The sequence below is a fragment of the Ovis aries genome, chromosome 19, assembly GCF_016772045.2.
Source record: "Ovis aries strain OAR_USU_Benz2616 breed Rambouillet chromosome 19, ARS-UI_Ramb_v3.0, whole genome shotgun sequence".
In the NCBI taxonomy this organism is placed as follows: Eukaryota; Metazoa; Chordata; class Mammalia; order Artiodactyla; family Bovidae; genus Ovis; species Ovis aries.
The window spans coordinates 48,536,811-48,557,506 of NC_056072.1; the positions used below are offsets into that span (position 1 = coordinate 48,536,811).

Consider the following 20,696-nt stretch of genomic DNA (forward strand, 5'->3'; position numbering starts at 1 on the left):
CTGCCTCTGGCTCCTGTCCCGTCACACCCAGCCTGCCTCCCCAGCCCACTTCCTGCTCCTCTTGTGTCTGCCATGGTCCTCTGCGTAGGGTTAGGGTTCACTCCAAGCTTGTGGCTGTCCTGTAGTCCACAAGACTAGCTTCTAAGCAAGGGTAAGGGGCAGAGTGGGAGCAGGATGAGGGAGGAAGACAGCCCTTTTCACTTTCTCAAATGGCTTCTTTGCTAAGCTGGGATCAGGTCTCAGACACCCCTAAAATCCCCCGACTGCAGAAGCGAGCAGGCAGCAGGTCAGGAGGCAGGGCTGACTCCTGCCAGGTTTTCCTCTCTGTGGGCTGGCAAGGACCCGGGATGCAGCTGGAGTGAGGTGGGTCTCACAGGGCTCTGCAGTCCAGCAAACTGAGGTGGCTCCCAGCAGCCACATCTCCTTACAAGTAGCAGACAGCTGCTCAGGAATAGACCAGTTCTCACCCCAGTTAAGGATCTACCCCAACCTCACTCAAGTCCCAGCCTGAAAGGGCTCTGGCAAGGAGAAAGTACAACATGCAGCAAGATCAAATCCCTGGGGGATATCTGAGATTACAAAATTGGCCCTGGTGTGCAGAGAGAATGAATGGGTGGGACTAGGTTTGGATATAATACCTGATAAGGAGCTCAAGGATTGTTAGGCCTCCACCCTGGCTTCTCTTCCGGACTCACCCACCCTCCTGGTGCACAGGAGATGAAGAAAGTGGCCCCGTGCCCACTTCCCACTGCTCAGCCCCAGCCAGTCTTTGTGTGGGTACCACTCCTGGCCCCCCCTTCCTTAGAGGCCGTGTCCTAATGGAGCCTTTCACTTTTCCCGCTGGATTTTCATTAAGGAAACTTCTGGTTCCTCAATGTAGCCTATTTAAAAAAAAAATTCATTTTCCACTGAGGATGGGAAATGCTGCAGTCTCCAGGGAGGCCTCGCAAAGGATGCCCACCCTCATGCTCACGCTAGGCCTCCAGCAGTCAACTAGTAGCTTGTACTCAGGAACTCTGCTATGAGGACGGCTCAGGAGGCCAGTCTTAATTCCTGTCCCCTACAGAGGAAGATGACTGGAGTGCACCTAACCCATCCCAAGGGCATATTTCACTGCCAAGAACATCCCACTGGGCAGAGAAGGAAGACCAGGGCAAGGGGACAGCTGCAGGCAGGAGAGGATTCCAAAGTGAATCAAGGGGCCCAGAGCAGAGTCCAAGTGTCTGCCATCAAATGGAGGAGACAGTATTAGAGACTTAAAGCCCAGATTTCCCAGTTTGGGAGACAACAGGGGCTCCGTTCTCCCAGATAAAGGTATGGAAGAATGATGTGGCAGACCAGCAGCTTGCTTTATGGGCATGACCTCATCTGTTCACTCTGCCTGGCCCGCAGCTGATAAGAATCTGGTGCTGTTTCCTGTAGTCCAAGGGTCTCAGACAATGGTGTGAACGGCTGGCCCTACTGGAAAGGACATTGTTCAGGGAAGAAAAAACAACACGTTAGCACAAAGCCAGAGCAGGATCTGCCTAAACGTAAGGGCCTGTTTACAAATCTACCATTTCCAAGTAGGGGGACACAATGGGGAATTGTTTCTGGTGAGGCTAGAGTCCCCTCCAGAATGCTCCTGGGGGCTGGGGATGGCTTTGATGGCCCAGACAGGTCTCAGATGCTCTGTGAGGGACGGACACTGATGGCGCACACGCCTTCCTGTTTATCAGAGGTGCACTTCAGGGCAGGCTCCAGGAATGAGCTTACACCCAAGACCAGAGGGAGGAGCTCCTGGGCTTCACTCCCTCTACTGAGGCCTCATACTCAGGGATGTCAGGGGGCTGGAGGTGGTTTGCCAGAGGAAAGTGAGATTATTTTCTGAAAAACATCAACTCTTTGGTTTATGGCCTGCAATTGCCATTCTTCGTTTTGGAAAAAATGTACCAGGCATGAGATCCTCGCAAATAGCCACCCCCTCTGCAATGGGGCTCCCTGGCTTGGTCTGTAAGGGAGCCTTCTCACATCTGGGACCCTGTGATGCTAAAACTCACCTCCAGGGAGTCTGGGAGCACACAGGGGGCTGATGCTATGTCCCTGGGATCAGGGCCAATGGGGGTGCTGTTTCTCATAACAACCTCCTGCTCTGTCCACAGGAAGTCAGAGCCTTTGAACCACGGACCAAAGACCCTGATGTCAGAGTGTGTGTGTGTGTGTGTGTGTGTGTGTGTGTGTGTGTGTGTGTGTGTGTGAGTGTGTGTGTACGCAGCAGGAGGGGAGGGCAGAAGAGGAAAAGAACCATATTACTCAATCCCTTTGGAATTGGGAGATCCCATTTTTAGGGGTAAGAGGAGGGCAGCTGTGGTTAGGAAGATCACTTTGGGTCTCGAGAGATCTGGAAGGCAGTCCTATCTAAGGACCTGACCTATGATGCTAAGTGTCATTAGTAACTTAGAATTACTGCCACGGCTATACTAATCTCTGAATATAATGGGCACAGCTCATGAATAAACTTGAATGGATGTGTTCAGGACACCTGAATAGCAGTAAGTCCTGTGCAATCCTAAAATAGAAGGAAGCTTCCCTAAGCCTTTCTCAACCTTCCATGTGTAAAGGGTTAGACTCTTCTTCCTCAACGTGCTCACAGTGCCCTCTGGTGTTTGACAGTAAAACCACAGGCTTATAAATGCAGGATTTGAGCACATCCAATAATCCGGGTGACATCAAACTGACTCTGAATGTGGGGTCCCAAGCCAGACACCATGAGGGGGAGAAAGGTTAATAAGATAGACAGGTCCCTTCCTATCAGGGACTTCCAAGCTAGAGGGAGAGACAATTATGGGACCAGATGGAGAAGAGCACAGGCTATCAAAGGGGCACAAGCAGAGATCAGCGGGAGCGCCTAGGCATGGAGAAGCGGCTCTTACACTGGATTCGCCAGGCTAACGACAGAGGTTATGGCTCTCTAGGCTCTAAGCCCCGAGCTCAGGGCCCATTACACCAGGGTAGCCATGGCAGAGTGCCCATGAAGGACCCTAGGCGCCCAGCTCAGTGGGGGCCATCCTGAGTAAAGAAGAGCCAGCGGACGTTTTACGCAGTTGCCAGAAGGGTCAGTGAGGGCCGTCCTGAGTAAAGAAGAGCCAGCGGACGTTTTAAGGCAATTGCCAGAAGGGAAAAGGATAGATATGTCAGCAAAGCAAGTGGACGCAGGAAACGATGCAGAGAAGGCTTTTGCTGGCGTCCTGTGAGGCACAAGCGTCTGGGCTGAGCATTGGCCGTGGGATGGAGAGGAAGGCAAAGGTGTAAAAAATTCAAATTGACAAGAAAGAGGGTGGTTGAGCAGAAAAGGAAACATAAGGAGATTCTGAAGTTTCTGGCCCTCGTTCATGGTTCCCACAAAGCCAAGAATTAAGAGCAAGGGGAGCAGGTGCCCGGGGAAATTTTATCTGACGTCTATTCCTATTCTCCCCAAGTGAACTATTTGTTCTAGGTCCTAAGTTATAAAACAGTAATTCTCACAGAGACACTATTTATGGAAACAAGCGTTTAAAATATTCAAGACGAGGGACTTCCCTGGTGGTCCAGTGGTTAAGAATCCCCCCACCAATGCAGGGGATGTGGGTATAATCCCCTGTCCAGGGGGACCCCACACGCTGTGGGACAACTAAGCCGATATGCCACAGCTACTGCGCCTCGAGCGCCGAGAGGCCGTGCTCCACAACAGGAGAAGCCGCCACAGCCAGAAGGTCGTGCACCCCGACAACAGGGTGGCCCCTGCTCGCCTCACCTAGAGATAGCCTCTAGGCCATAACAAAGACCCAGCCCAGCCCGAAACAGATGAATAATGCAGGTGAGTCTGGGCTATCTTGTAGGGCTAAAAAGCAAAGAAGTGCTCAAAACAAAACCAAACCAAAAGGGAACACAATAATGGCAGTATGTGAAAGGGACACAGGAGTCCCAGTGGCCAAAGCCAGAACCACCTGGATAAGTAAAACCAAGAGAATAAGTAGAACTGGATTATCACCCAAAGGATTATCTATGTATCCATGAGTCCACACTGATATAAATGGTTGAGTCAATAAGTAAGTGGGAGAGGACAGGTAAATCTCCCAAGCAGAAAGAATCCAAACAATATATGTAGCTACTCAGTCCTTAAAGAGGGAAGGGACATAAATCCCCACTCATTAATTGTGGGCTGCACAGAGTGGCTTCTTTCCAAAATGTACAGTGTACGAAGGGGGAAAAGGGAGTAACCTCTCTCTTTCTGGAAAAACTCAACAAACACTAAGTTGGCCAGCTGACCAAGATGAACATCAAGAAGGCTAAGTTATGCCTATCATACATAGCTTCAATTTGATGGGATAAAAATGGCACCTTACCTGTGTGGTCTTCCTCCCTCAAACCCACGAGTGTGTGTGTGTGCCCCAGTCGCTCAGTTGTGTCCGACTCTTTGAAACCCTTTGGACTGTAGCCTGCCAGACTCCTCTGTCCATGGGATTTTTCTGTCAAGAATACTGTAGCGGGTTGCCACTTCCTACTCCGGGGGATCGTCCTAGTCCAGGGGTAGAACCCACATACTCTGCGTCTCCTGCATTGCAGGCAGATTCTTTACCGCTGAGCCATCGGGGAAGCCCTAATCATAAGGAAAACATCAGACAAATCCAAATTGAGCAGCCCTCAACAAAACACCTGGCCACACTCCTCAGAACCATCAAGGCCATCAAAGACCAGGAGCATCCGACAAACTGTTAGAGCCAAGAGGAGCCTAAGGACTCAGGATAACTCAATGCAATGTGGTATCCTGGATGGGTGGCTAGAATAGAAAAAAGACATTAGGTAAAAACTAAGGAAATCTGAATAAAATATGAGCTTTATTTGGTTAATAGATCATGATGGTGTGATCACTCATCTAGAGTCAGACATCCTGGAATGTGAAGTCAAGTGGGCCTTAGAAAGCATCACTACAAACAAAGCTAGTGGAGATGATGGAATTCCAGTTGAGCTGTTTCAAATTCTGAAAGATGATGCTGTGAAAGTGCTGCACTCAATATGCCAGCAAATTTGGAAAACTCAGCAGTTGCCACAGGACTGGAAAAGGTCAGTTTTCATTCCAATCCAAAAGAAAGGCAATGCCAAAGAATGCTCAAACTACCGCACAATTGCACTCATCTCACATGCTAGTAAAGTAATGCTGAATATTCTCCAAGCCAGGCTTCAGCAATATGTGAACCGTGAACTTCCTGATGTTCAAGCTGGTTTTAGAAAAGGCAGAGGAACCAGAGATCAACATCCGCTGGATCATGGAAAAAGCAAGAAAGTTTCAGAAAAACATCTATTTCTGCTTTATTGACCATGCCAAAGCCTTACTATGTGGATCACAATAAACTGTGGAAAATTCTGGGAGAGATGGGAATACCAGCCACCTGACCTGCCTCTTGAGAAATCTATATGCAGGTCCGGAAGCAACAGTTCGAGCTGGACATGGAACAACAGACTGGTTCCAAATAGGAAAAGGAGTACGTCAAGGCTGTATATCATCACCCTGCTTATTTAACTTATATGCAGAGTACGTCATGAGAAACGCTGGACTGGAAGAAGCACAAGCTGGAACCAAGACTACCAGGAGAAATATCAATAACCTCAGATATGCAGATGACCCCACCCTTATGGCAGAAAGTGAAGAGGAACTAAAAGCCTCTTGATGAAAGTGAAAGAGGAGAGGGGAAAAGTTGGCTTAAAGCTCAACATTCAGAAAACAAAGATCATGGCATCTGGTCCCATCACTTCATGGGAAATAGATGGGGAAACAGTGGAAACAGTGTCAGACTTTATTTTTGGGGGCTCCAAAATCACTGCAGATGGTGATTGCAGCCATGAAATTAAAAGACACATACTCCTTGGAAGAAAAGTTATGGCCAACCTAGATAGCATATTCAAAAGCTGAGACATCACTTTGCCGACTAAGGTCTGTCTAGTCAAGACTCTGGTTTTTCCAGTAGCCATGTATGGATGTGAGAGTTGGACTGTGAAGAAGGCTGAGTGCCGAAGAATTGATGCTTTTGAACTGTGGTGTTGGAGTAGACTCTTGAGAGTCTCTTGGACTGCAAGGAGATCCAACCAGTCCATTCTGAAGGAGATCAGCCCTGGGTGTTCTTTGGAAGGAATGATGCTAAAGCTGAAACTCCAGTACTTTGGCCACCTCATGGGAAGAGTTGACTCATTGGCAAAGACTCTGATGCTGGGAGGGATTGGGGGCAGGAGGAGAAGGGGACGACAGAGGATGAGATGGCTGGATGGCATCACGGACTCAATGGACGTGAATCTGAGTGAACTCCGGGAGTTGGTGATGGACAGAGAGGCCTGGCGTGCTGCGATTCATGGGGTCGCAAAGAGTCAGACACGACTGAGCGACTGAACTGAACTGAATGTATCAGTATTGGTTCATTAATTGTCACAAATGTACCGTATTGCTGCAAGACATTAATGGGGGAAACTGGGCTTGGGGTATGTGGGGACTCTGCAGTATCTTCACAACATTTCTTTAAATCTTTGAAAACTATCCCAAGTTAAAAGTTTAAGGAAAAAGCCAAGTTATTTGAGACTGGCTGATTAGGCCCAGATGAAGAGGACATGTCAAAGTTGGACTCTCTAGCCCACAAAAATGGGGCTAGCTATTAACATCAACGAAGAGTAAGGGTATACACACTATGATAAAGTTAATAAGGGTGTGTGCACACATGTGCACGGTTCTGATAGGCACCAACTGCACACAGAAATCGGGCAACTGAATGTCTGGGTGACAAAACACACCCCACCTCCCCACTCCCACTGTGAGCTCCACCTGCCACCCACTGCAGCAGCAGTTTAGAGGGTGCTGATAGAGGGCCATTATTTTCAGTTACAGTGGTATTTCTCACCCTTGAGTAGTATAGAAATGGACTCTTGTTTTTAAAGGAAAAGATATTACCCCAGATGTCTGAGAATATGCCTGGTGACCCCCAATATATAAGCTCTGTGAGAAACTAATGTCTTAATTTTGGAAGTAGCTTTCAGTTGTGAATTATTGCTGCAAGAGTTGAATCTTTAGGATAGGTAAAATACTGTTTAAAATATAACTTGAAACCTCTCTTGTCACTTGCAGAGCGCTGACAAAGTGTCCTCGGATGTCCAGATTAGGAAGCACAGCACTGAGTCCCCTAATTTGCAGAAGAGAAAATGAAAAAAGGCAAAGTCATGGGGGAGCTGTGAGAAGGCCCAATGAGCAGCAAGCGCAGAAGGAGCAGGCTCTAGGAGGCAGGTCTTCCAGAAAAGTGCAGAGCCATCTGATATTCAGCCTACGAGGAAAACTGTAATTGCAGGCAATTGATCATGTGGAATATATGGGAAGAATTAGCTATGGGTAAATAGTATGCGAAGAGTTGACTCACTGGAAAAGACCCTGATGCTGGGAGGGACTGGGGGCAGGAGAAGGGGATGACAGAGGACGAGATGGCTGGATGGCATCACTGACTCAGTGCACATGAGTTTGGGTGAACTCCGAGAGTTGGTGATGGAGAGAGGCCTGGAGTGCTGCAATGCATGTGGTCACAAAGAGTCAGACACGACTGAGTGACTGAACTGAACTCAGTGAAATAGCAAAAAAAAAAAAAAAAGTATATATATATATATATATATATATATGTTTAAAGGAAAAAAAATGTACAGGAGAGGAAAAATAAACATAGTATACCACTTGACTCAGTAGTAAACAGCAATTACATAGCCACAGTAATGTAAATACTGAAGGTTAATTTAACAGAAATTGTGAAGTAATTATAAAAGACGGAGGGAATGAAAATGGGAAGGTTTTAAAGGTGCTAGGTCTTTATGGAATATATAGGAAGTAAAAATTGTCTTACGATTAATATATTAAGAAATGGCTAAAAAAGTGGAAAGTAGTTGTCTTTAGGGAATACTACTGGGGGTAGGGAAGGATGAGTCCAGAAAGTAATTTTCACTATAGTCCCTTTAGTATGTTTTGACTTTTTAAAAGTATTTACTTTGTCCCCAACTGCCCCTTCGGGATTCCAAGTGAATCCGGTCAAACCTGAATCACTGTACACATTCAGGTGTAAGTCTTCAGGGGTCAGCAACATTTGAACCAACCCCACTCCAGTACTCTCGCCTGGAAAATCCCATGGATGGAGGAGCCTGGTAGGCTGCAGTCCATGGGGTTGCTTAGAGTCGGACATGACTGAGCGACTTCACTTTCACATATTGGAGAAGGAAATGGCAACCCACTCCAGCGTTCTTGCCTGGAGAATCCCAGGGACGGGGGAGCCTGGTGGGCTGCTGTCTATGGGGTCGCAGAGCTGGACACGACTGAAGTGACTTAGCAGCAGCAGCACCTTGGTTCAAAAAAAGTTTCACCTTGGTGAAACCCGGCCAACTCAATATCTGGCAATGGTCCAGAGTTTCCCCCACTAATCCAAAACCCACAGAAGCATTAACAACAAACAAATGTTCTGTTTCTCTCAAGACCTTCTGCCAAATTTCTATCCTAGCTGCCTTGCCTAAGCCCCCTTACCTGAGCTGGAAATACTCAAGCCACCAGGTAGGAGGGTTTGAGTGGAGCTGTGTCTTCACTCTTGCTGGGAGGTATGCTGATGACCAAGCCGCCTGGAGTGAGGGGAGCCCCTTCTGCCCCACAGGGGCATGTCTGTCCCTGGCCTGTCTGAGTCCAGGGCCCCAAGCTTTGCAGTGGTGGCCTATTCTCAGTCCAGGGTGGACTCCTTTGCTGCTCTCCTTCCTGATGAGATCTTGTGTGTTTATTTGTACAATGACGAAATCTCTGTCCCTGTAAAGTCCATTTACCGGTAAAATATTTCCCTCCAGAGCAACAGGTCTGAGTTGAAAGCTCTCCATTTAATTTACTGAATTTTGTAGATCCCTTAGTGTGCTAGATAAATTCCAGAGTGAATGTATAAGGAGACACCAATGGAGAGAAAACCTTTATTTGCATAATAACAAACGCAGGTGAAGAAAGAAGTATACGAGAACTAGATCAAGGTGGAAGAGTCTTGGTGGAAGAAAAAAAGAGTATAAAAGGCCCTCTGGGGATCAGACAGGACAGCAGAGGCGCTCTCAAAACTACAAACTGGTTCCGTGATTAGCATCAGGACTGCTCTGAACTAGCGTTCCCCTAGGACTTCTCTTTCCTTGGTTAAGAGACTCTCTGTTGGCCCTCTTCCTTGTCTCCCAATCCCCAAGTGCTCCCTCCTCCAAACCGGATGGAGGAGCACAGCTCCGTACCCAAAAGTGCTTGGCAGAAACTACTCAGAAAATGTTACTCGGATTTTTTGCAGCTCTTAGAGATTGTGACACCTTTCGATTCCCAGGAATGGCTCCTGGGACCAGAGGACTCTGGGTTTTCTAATAAGGAAGATCCTGGCCAACTGGTCCAAGAAGGGCCCGGATTCTCTTCCAGCCTGGTGTCTCTTTAGAAATGTCCCCTGGAGAGGCAGGTGCTGCTGCAACAGGGGATGTCACCTGAGTCTTCAAGTGTGCACTCTGCGGTGAAAGAAAGTTGGGAGAGGCCAACTCGACCCTCTGTTTCGCTCCCAGGCACAGGTCTTTATGCCCCTCCCTAGCCACTTTTCTTCCCAAATTAAAGTACCAAGTGCAAGTCCCCACCTAATAGCACACCCTCCTCCTTCACCAGGCACTGAGTCCCCCTGACCGCCCACCTCCACCGCCACCGCCACGAAAAGTCCCAGCCCACCCTCACCACTGTCACCAAGACCAGACCATCCCTCCAGTCCCACCTATGGCTCCAGCGGCAGGCGCACACTCCGCGCACTCCCATTTCTTACAGTTGGATCTGAGAGAGGAGCAGTTCCTATGGGTTCCATGGGATCCACACGTAGTGCAGAGAATGATGCGCCACTTCCTACAGGAAGAGCCAAGGGAGGGCGGTGGGACAAACGGGACACTGAGAACCTCTCTCGGGATGTTCGCTGCAGTTCAGGCCCTTGCTGAGGCCTTCCTAGGGCTCTTTCACTACACATTTCACTCAAGACGGAGGGGTGGCTGAGTGCTGATCCCGGGGCCTGTGGTCAGGCACAGCCACACACAAGGTAGACTGGGAAGGAAGAGGCCCTGAGCGTCTCTCCGTGGCGCACAAGGAGAGCGGACCCAGCAGGGAGACATGTTCACTTGTGCATGAGTGAGTCCTGAGCTGCTCAAGGATGGGACTTAGCAGCTGTGTTTGCCCTGAGATCTGCAGACAAAGGTAAATTTCTTGTGCCTGGAAACTGTGCCAGGGCCTAAGATCACCACTGATGAGAGATCTTTCTAGCCAAGAACTTTTCCCTACCCTTCTTCCTCAGAGCTGTCTCTGCCTCGTTCATACAGACAGATGGGGGCGTCACAATGCTGATAGCGCTGATACAACTCTGAGAAAGCCCCTGGCTCGAGTTCCCAGGCAGCATCTCTGCAGTGGGAGAAGAAACAGTGAGTAAGGGACGTACAGTCGGTTGGTAAAACCTTTGTTCACCTAGAAAGAATTAGCAAGAACTCAAGCTAGCACCGCAAGAGTTCAACAGGCTGCCCAACTGCTTTCAACGAGGCAGCACAAGTGGTCCGGCAGAGGGAGAGGGTTGAGGCAGATGAGTGGAACACAGGGCTTCCTTAGCTCCACACTGGAATTCAGGAACTCAATGATTTCTGTCCCCCAGAGCACCTTTTCTTGGAAACATGCGCACCACTCCTACTTTCCTCCCCCCTCCATTCCTTTTTATAAAAATCGCAAAGCTCTCCCACCACCCTTCCCTTTTCACTATGTATCAATGCTTCTGCTACTTCCTCATTCTCTGAACTATCCTTACACTCACCTCCTCTCTAGAAACCTAGGCAACCCACTCCCTGGCTCAATTCCTGTGGTCAAGTCTCCGCTACCTGTCTGGAATATGAATTCCCATTCTTAGCATTTCTTGAGGAAACTCGTCTCGATTGTTGCACTGTGGACATTTGAAGAAATGCTTTGCTGATGTGTGGGCATATTTCTGTAACATAAACATAGAAAAACCTTGTGCTGATAAAAACAGTCTCTTTGATCACATTCTTTCCACCCTTACCCTCATCTCACAGAGGATACTGCTAAGAGAGGTTGGGGTGAGGGCTGCAAACCCAGGGGTCAGACCAGGGACCAAAAGCTCAAGAGAGCACCCGGGAGTGCCTCAGGTGTCATCTTCAGCCATGGGGTCTGGCAGTGGTCGACCTGGCTGGGGTCAGGCACCGTGGATACACGTCTCCCTGTCCTTCAGTCTCAGGAACCGTGGCTGATTGTGAAGCTAATTGACTCATTCTAGGAGTAGTTCATTTGCTCCAGCCATCCTGAGGATTTTGTCCAGTCTAAATAATGAATGCGGTACTACAGGTCAAGGATGCCCAGAGACCCAGCTAAGTTTCCTCTGGAGCCAGTTCTGCATACAGGCTCCCAGCACAACGCACAGATGCTGAGATTGCCTGAGCATTCCCAGGACGCTCAGAGCTGGGGCATTTTGGATGGTCCCCAGTGCAGAGAGAGCCCCACCTGTATGCACTTCCGGTGGTAGATAGTTTGGCTACAGCATGGGCTCTGGATGTTTTCAATACTTATTTGGGATAAGTCTTCACAACACAAGATACAGCTTTCCTCCCCCACGTTCCTGCGTCGGATGTTCTGTGTAGGGCGATGTTTCCCACAAAATGATCTGCGGCAGAGTAAATAGGCTTCGTTTTTTGTTTGTAAATTATGCAGTTTTCCAGCTGCCCAGAAGAGGAAACAGCATTCAACCACTCTGGCCCGTGTCCAGGGAACCTCCAAGCTCATGGGCAGGAGGAGGAGCAGGGTGAAGAACAGCCACATGCCTTCTCACAGCTGCTTTCCCACTGAGCAAAGCTCCACAGCCTCCTGTTCCTGAAAGCCCCACTTAGTTTTGAGCAGCTGTCTAAGAACCCCAGCTGTTTGTAATTTAAGGAGAGGATGGGAAGCAAGAAGTAAATCTGTGAAATCGCCAAGTCAAGACACTGTTTCTCATTATCAAATGGAGGGACAGATTTTCTGGTGAATCAAAACAGGCCCGTGAGAACTGGACTCTGATTTCATCAGATGCTAAATAACAAATTACCAAAGGGCAGCTCAACTTTCTCCCTTCATCACTCACTTGTACTCTCCAAAAAATTGTGAAAGGCAACCCCTTTCTAGGCCACAAGGAAGATGGAAGTTTCTGACACATTCATCCTTCTGGCAGTTGATGGCAGCTCCCTTTCTCTTGCACACAAAGCAGATCTGCAAATGAGATCCCAGGCAGTACTCAGGGCCCCCAGACAGACAGACAGGAAAACACGCTGTAGTGCAGCATTCTGTGGAACGGAAGTTCTTTGAAACAGCAGCCACCCCTCTTCCTCGGTGGACCTAGAAGCTCTAAGGCATGCCAAAGCTGAGCTTCAAGCTGCACTGTATTCTTTTTGGCTTTCTCAGGAAAAGAAAGTTGCTCCCTCTCCTCACTTAGGACACTGTATCCTAGAGAAGGATGGAACTTAAAGAGAAAGACTAGTGGGAAATTCAAGAATCCTTTGACTTTGAAACTTCCAATTAGGGAAAAGAACAGAAACAGGGATGAGAGGAGTAGTAGAAGAGGCCTATCCCCAGCCCCCATTTCAGGGGATTCTGACCTTCCTAGAGGCCCGGGCTGCCTCCTTTCTGATGTCTTCAGGTAGGAATCCATGGAAACCTCTGTTGGACTGGCCCCTCTGAAGCAGCTTGCTAGACAGGATCTAGAAGGGCAGCAGAACCAAGCTGTCAACACTGGTATCAGTGAGACAGTGCAGTGGGGTGAGGAGGACAGGCTAAGAGCCAAGAAGCAGAGCTTGGTGGGATGCATACGCATTCACAGGGTAATTTATTTAACAAAGGTTTGCATAGCACAGGCATTGGGGACTCTTAAGTGCTTTTCAAATATTAACTTCTGTAATCCTTGCAACAACCTTAAGAGGTAGGTACTATCATCATCCCCATTTTATAGTCTAGAGAGATCATCTGACTGGATCAGGACAACGGAACTCCAGAGCCCGGGCTTTTATCCACCTTTGTGCTATGCTGTCTTTCATTCACTGAGGACTATTTTCGTGTGCTGAGCACTTTGGAGAAACACTCCTAACGCAGCGACTCATTTTCTGCTCACAACCCTGTCGTCTGGATGCCACTTCGATCCTCACCTTAGAGCCCACTGAGGTACAATGCGTTAAGTGACCTCGCTGGGGTCACACGGCAAGGAGGCAGCCGAGCGGCATTCACATCCGGGCCCACAGAACTCACACTCTCCCTCTCGTGCTGCGCTGACCCTTGGTACAGAGTCAATACTCTTTGCAGAGTGTATTCTTTACGGAAAAGGAAACAAGGCTTTAAAGTCACCTGACTGTAGTCATTCTGCCTTATAGAGGAAGGAGAGGAATTGAGCTTTTCTTTGAAAACATACTTTAAAGGAACTTTTGTTTCTGAAAAGCCCCCAAAGCAGAGTCTAGAATGGGAAATCAAAAAGAATCTGAACTGTGATGTACCCAAGAACCGTAAACATGCACATACTTTGGAAGAATTTCACACCTGAGCCCCACCCCAAGAAGCTTCCAAAAATATTAGGAAGGGTATTAGACTTTACAGTAAATCACATGTAATGTAATGGGGACTGAGGTTATTTTAACAATACAGCAAAAGTGAGCCCACAGGGTTGGATGACTTGAGGATTCTTGAATCATAGCCCAATTAGGCCTAAAACATATTTATGTTTACACTCACTCAAGGCTTTAGGACTACATGAGTGATTTTTATCTATACTTTTAAGTGTTATTAATATTTTCTACAATGAACTGTATAATTTCTATAAATAGAAAATTCAGTAGTGAAAGATTAAAAACAATCTAAATGTCCTTTAGTAGGAGTTTAATACTTTTTGGCACACCTGTACTTGGGATACCAATTAGCTATTTAAAAAGAAAAAAAGTACATCAGTAAATTCTAAGTGGAAAGATCTCTGTAAATATATGAGGTTAAAAAAATGCAAAGCACTGTGTATGTTTATTTTATGTTGAAAACGTATACGTGGAAAAATGCACTGAAATTAAACAAGACCTGACACCAAAACAAGATAGGACTTACAAGAATGAAAAATCACAGACCAATCTTTTTCATGAGCATAGATGCAAAAATGAGACAAAATACTGAATCCAGCACCATATAAAAAGAATTATATACCATGACCAGGCAGAGCTTGAACCAGAAATGCAAGATTAGTTTAACATTCAAGTATTCAATCAACGTAACAAACCACATTAACAAAATAAATGAGAAAAACCACAGTCATCTCAATAGATACAGAAAAAACATTGGACAAAATTCAGCACATATTCATAATACCCTCCACAAACTAGAAATAAAAGGGAACTTCTCTAATCTGGTGAAAAGCCTACAGCTAACATCATAGTTTAATGATGAAAAACTGGATGCTGTCCTCTAAAGTTAGGAACAAGACAAGATATTCACTCAAATAACTTCTATTCAACACTGGACTGAAGGTCCCAGCTTTACAATAAAGGAAGAAGAATTAACAGACATAAAGATTGGAAATAAAGAAGTAGAACTGCTTTTATGCACCCATAATTGTGTGCACAGGAAATCTTAAGGGCATTTACAAAAAATAAAAAAAATAAAATAAAATCTACTGAATAAGTGAATTTAACAAGATTGCAGATATAAAATCCAAGAATAAAAATAAATTGCATTTCTATACACCAGCAACCTTGAAAATTAAGTTTTAAAATACCATTATATAATAGCATAAAAATCACAAACTATGTAGAAATACATTTAACAAAATATGTGCAAGACTTCTTCACTAAAAAAAACATTGCTGAGGTAAATTTTTAAAGACCCAAATTAATGGGGAAATATATCATGTCCATAGACTGGAAGATTCAATATGGCTTGTCAAGTTTTCCCAAATTGATCTATAAATTCAATGCAATACCAATCACTAACATGACAAGCCTTTTTTTAAACAAGAAGAGTTGACAAGCTAAATATAAAATGTATATGGAAAAGGAAAGCACATGACACTGACTGACAAAGCAATCTTGGAAAAAGACTACAGAATCTACAATCCTTAATTTCAAGACGCTTTAAAGATGATCAAAGCAGTGTGGTATTGGGAAGGACTGATGCACAGATCAACGGCAGAGAACAGGACGTGCAGATCCCTGGACACATGGTCAACAGATTTTACCAAAGACTCTGAGGCAATGTAATGGGCAGGCAAAGACTTCCTGGGACACAAACAAGTACTAACAATAAAAGGGAAAACCTGATAAACTAAACTTCATCAAAATTAAAAACTTTTGTTCTTCAAAAGATATCAGTAAAGCAGGGGGATGGGGTGGCATGTGCGATGTCGGCCTCCAGGCCGGGAAGAAAGGTCCCCCCGCCACATGGAGAGTTAAGAAACCTGGCAAAAAGTTGTTCCTTGTGCCTGAGGCAATGAGCCTTAATTCCATCCCAGGTGTTTAAACATCTGGATTACCTGCCGTAACATCTGTTGCCACCTATACCTAGAATGCAATGTTATCCTGGAATCTATTGTAAACTGAAGAATAAATTTTGCAAAAAAAGAAAAAAATATATATATACAGTGACTTGACTTTAATTCTCCTCAGTCATTTCTACCTTAGCTATGAGGTTCACATAAACCCAGCCCAAAATCCTGCCAAAATGTGTTCTTAAGTCTTTGTTCTATCCTGAATTCTGTACCACCTGTAATTAAACCAACTCACTTGAAAAAAAAAAATAATAAAAAAGGCAAATCACAGACTGGGAGAATACTCATATCAGAAAAGGGATTTGTAGCCAGAATATATAAAGAGCTCTTATAACGCAATAAGACAAAACAACTTTTTTTTTTGCCTCCCTGTGGGGCATAACGGATCTTAGTTCCCTGACCAGGGATTGAACCCAAGCTCCCTGCAATGGACTTCAGAGAAGTCTCCAGACAACTAGACTTTTTAAATGGACCAAATATTTGTACAGAGACTTCACAAAAGAAAATATGTAAATGGCCAATAAGCACAAAAAAAGAAACTCAACATTTTAGGTCACCAGAAAAATGTAAATTAAAACCACAATGAGATACCAAAACATACCTACTAGAATGCTAAAATTAAAAAGACTAACAATATAACTTTTGGACAAGAATATTGGACAAATAGAAATCTCATAAATTGCTAGTGAGAGTATAAACTAGTACAACCACTTTGGAAAGTGATTTGGCAACTTCACACAAAGGTAAACATATAGTTAGTAATTCCACTCCTAGATATTTGTCACAGAGAAGTGAAAGCATGTTTTCACAAAAAAATTTGTACATGAATTTTCACAACAGCTTTATTCATAAAAACCCCCAAATGGAAACATTCAAATGTTCATCAGCAGGTGGATAAAAAAGCAAATTATAATATATTCATACAACAGAAGACTACTACACTATAAAAAGGCACAAGCTAGCAAACCATGCAACAGGGGTCAGTTTTCAAAACATTGTGTTGCATGAAAGTAGCAAGACACAAAAGAGTACAAATTGTATGGTTTCATTTATATGAATTATGAGAATAGATAAAAGTAGTCTATTGATCAAAACAGTGATTATCTTTGAGAGAACTAACTGGAAACGGTAGGAGGGAACTTTCTGGCATGATAGAAATATTCATTTTGATTACAGTAGTGTTTACATGCAAACATACATTTTATCCCCATGATATATGAGTGTATCATGATATATGAGCTTATCATTAAACTATATACTTAAAATGAGTGCATTCCATAGCATACAAACTATACTTAAGAAAAAGAGAATACCAGGAAAAAAATAACTGCAAGAACTGTTTGCTTCTGGGGAGAGGGAGAAGGACTGAGAACACTATTGACGGCAAGAGACTTGATATTGTACCTACTTTATAATGCTAGGATTTTATATCAGGCACACATATTACTTTTTAAAAATCAGATTTTAAAAGAAAACAGCCATTAAGAAAAACAAGCTGACACGGCAAGTCATCTGAGGCTGGGTGCAGAAACGGAGCACAGACTATATAAAAAAGTCATAGGACATTCAAGGCAAAGGGGGCCTGATACTTACAAGACAGAAATAATGCACGCTGAGATTGTCCTTCTGGAGAAATTCCCCTAATTTTTCGGGATCCCCAGGTTCTCGAAGGCATAGCCGGCAAACTGCAAAAAGGATGTTAGGAATTCATTTTGGGAACATAACCATCTAAGCACAAGGAGGAGTAGAGTACTGGGAAGAGGATCATTTTAACAAGGAAAAGGTTGGGCTGACGTGGTATTGGGTATCAATTAGGCTTTGATCTGATTTTAGCCACGTCTGAAGGAGCTGGCTGCAACTGCTCACTTCATAGTCTTTTGTCTCAAGTGGGTTTACTTGTTCCTTGCCCTTTGGATGTGACAGTTAAAAATTACAGACCCTGAGTTCTTCAGGATCTTAGCGATTCTGGGAAGGAATGGACAGTGAGAAGAGTGCTGCCCTCTACAGGCGGCCTTTGCTGAGGCTGGGAGGCAGCAGCTGAACAGAACCACTTCTTACCAGGCCCTGAAGAACGCTTCCTCTGGGTTACCCTCTTTGTCTTGGCAGATTTTCTACACAAGAAATGGAAAAAGTACAAGTAGTCTTTGAGGATTCTATTGACACCTTTTGTAACATTTCCCTCAAAATGTTAAACCACGGACCTGATGAAGGACCAAGAGAGCTAATGGCTAAGACATTAGTTTTCTTCTTCCTTTTCATATTTTTCGAAAGCACACACCATACCCACTGAATTATTTGAATTATGTGAGAGCAGAGTCATCTTTCTGTTCGAGTGTCTCTATTGCCTGTGTGGGCTGAATGAATGCAAGAACAAACCCCCTTTTATTCTTTTACTGTTTCTACCGTTACCTACCCTGAATCTCAGGTGGTACTATGCTCACAAAGCCCAATAAAATGATATTAAAATCAATTAAGACTGTCTTATTGCTAGGCAATATTCCTGGCTCTTTACATGTATTAGCTCAAAGGATCAACAGAATACTCCAAAAAGTGAGTGCTATTATTGTATATTTTCTAGATGAGGAACTGAGGCCTAAAGAAATGAAGTAACTTGTCCCAGGTCACCTAGTTAGCAAGTGTTAGAGCCAGGGTCACTCCAGTGTTCTTGCCTGGAGAATCCCAGGGACAGAGGAGCCTGGTGGGCTGCCGTCTACGGGGTCGCACAGAGTTGGACACAACTGAAGCGACTTAGCAGCAGCCGCAGAGCCGGGATATGAACCTGGGCAGCAGGGGTCCAGAGCCAGGATTTTGTCAGTTGGGACATCCCTGGGAAGATAGGTTACTGGGCAGCTTCCAGGGGACCACTGGTGTGTGCTTCGACACTAACCAACCCGTCTCCAAGACCATGCAAAGGAGACAGAAAGCAAAGCACATACTACAGGCCACTGGGCAATTTCTCCCAAACTCTGTTAAGTTGCCTGCTCCACCTCAATCTGTGATGTTCCTTCTTCTTTTCTTTTATAGACTTCATTCGCTGCTGCCTCTCTCTCTTCTATCTTGAACTCTTCTATACTATAACGAGGACAATACAGGCTCTTCCAGCTATAAATATAAACAAGTCAGCTATTAAATCTACATTAAGTTCCAAGAGGTCAAAGCAACAGTGCACTTTACCTCCCCATCCATGTAACAGAAAAAAAGGGACCCACCCAGTATCAATGCCAGTAATAGCCAATAATTATTCAACTGTATCCAGAACTGTTCTGGGCACTTCACATTTAACTTGCGAAAACCCCTGGTAATAGGTGCCATTTTATCCCTATATTTAAGGTGAGGAGACAGGTACAGAGAGGTCACAGAGGGGCACCTGTATAGGATCAGAGTTACTGATATACCACAGCAGTGTGAGAACTTGGGAGATACTATTTGAACTAGCTAACTGGTTCTTTATGTCTACTAAATATACAACGTAGCACTCCTAATACCTCCTTTTGCCCCCAGGTATAAGCCCCTTAATTCTACCCAGGAAAAGCTAGGTTAGGTAGCTCTTTCCTAGGAAAAGGAGCCTGTGGGATTCTGGCTGCCTAAAGCGAGAACTCCCTCTAGTGAGAGACAAGGTATAACCCTGACAAACCACCCCTTGGCTCCTATCACTTCTTTTCACCAGGCTCAGACGGTCACTGAGGTCTGGCCTGTTCTCAACCTTCCTCTAGATCTGAGCCAAGATTAAAAGGCCCCAAAGTGGAGGAGACACCCTGCCACTCCATCCCTGACTAATGTCAGCTGACTACAAATTCAGAGTTTTCATTGGTTAGGGGGGAAATCCCTGAATGGGAAGGGGCAAAAAAATAAAATCCACTCCTATGAAGGAAGCACAGTGTCAAGTCAGGGGAGAGGAGAGCATTTCTTAGGAGTGTTGAGTGAATTAGGTCAGTCCAGGGACAGGGACACACACTCCAGCACCCACGTCCTCAGAGCATGTAGCTGGAGAGCATAAACATCTTCAGGGACTGTATGAAGGTAACTACTCAGGCAACTAGCTGTTCAGAAATCTAAGGCTCCATCTCTTCTAACCCATGAGTTGCACCTGCATTGATAATGACATTTGGTGGCTTATTTAACAGAAGCACTTGGACAGGCTAAAAGGAAGGGCATGCACTAGGGGATTCACTTTAGCAGGCTACAGAACAGTTCCAAGTTCTTGGGGGAATCCAGATTATCTAGCAATAGAAATAAAACCTTAAAACTTCAGTTGTTTGCATCGCTGGACCAAGACGTTCCTTGAGCTAGATTCTGTGCACACTGCTAGTTACAGGAAGACGCAGGGGTCTTCAAAGCATGTGAGGAGGACGTTGCAAACGCTGGCTTCCACAAGCTGCTCAGTTCGAGGTTTCCTAACCGAGCGGATGCTCCCTTGAACCGGTTATCAAGTTGTTTCGCTGGGTAAGTGCTGGATAAAACTTGTTGAAAAAATTAAAACTAAAGAAGCGTGTTCGGCGCCGCCGCTGCAAGAATAAACAATGATTTATTGGAAAATACTGTAGGTGTGGCCACAACCGTCCCCCGGAGGTTAAGAGCCGGAGATGGGGCTCAAGGAGCATCCCGCGGATGCCAGACCAGGCTCATGTCGCGCCTGCCGGGCGGCTGGTGCGGGGCCGGGCCGGAGGTCGCCTCCGCCGGTCAATCCTCACGGTAGCACACGGGCCGCCGCTCTCGGCTGGGGCCGCCCGTCCAGCTCTCGCCGAGGGCGCTGCTGTCCCGGAGCTTTATTCGTTGTCACAACCCGTGGTAGCTACCTCACGGGCCGCCGCCCCGCGCGGTGACTGCGCCGGCGAAGGGGGTGAGCGTGCAAACGGGGGCCGAGTCACGCGGACTGCGACCCAGGGAGACTGAGGCCGCGGGGACCACCGCGACGCTGACCGTTGTGGCGCACCCGGACCGCTAACGGTCGCGCGCCCGCCCCGCCCCTTCTCGCTCCACCTGGGCTCTAGCTCCGCCCCTTCCTCTTGCCCCGCCCTCTCGCGCGAGCGCGCCGGCGTCTGGAGTCCAATTTACGGAAGAGGAGCCCGGAGGCGGGGCGTAGGCCGTCGCGCAGAAGTGACG

General features: G+C 46.1%; 1 protein-coding gene across 2 annotated transcripts; it reads right to left on the reverse strand.

Moving 5' to 3' along the window:
- Positions 1 to 8,962: 8,962 nt before the first annotated feature.
- On the reverse strand, positions 8,963 to 20,547 carry PHF7 (PHD finger protein 7). Of its 2 annotated transcripts, none has more exons than XM_015102390.4 (11): positions 19,833 to 20,547; positions 18,581 to 18,695; positions 17,652 to 17,704; positions 17,187 to 17,278; positions 12,682 to 12,783; positions 12,171 to 12,295; positions 11,558 to 11,717; positions 10,921 to 11,027; positions 10,340 to 10,456; positions 9,837 to 9,913; positions 8,963 to 9,534 (listed from the first exon to the last, which is right to left on the reverse strand). In XM_015102390.4, coding segments are annotated over exons 2-11 (879 nt in total). In that variant the 5' UTR covers positions 18,625 to 18,695; positions 19,833 to 20,547; the 3' UTR covers positions 8,963 to 9,532. The 2 variants fall into 2 exon arrangements, with proteins under 2 accessions (XP_014957876.1, XP_004018450.2); XM_004018401.6 differs by having other exon boundaries at positions 9,789 to 9,913.
- Positions 20,548 to 20,696: the final 149 nt, after the last annotated feature.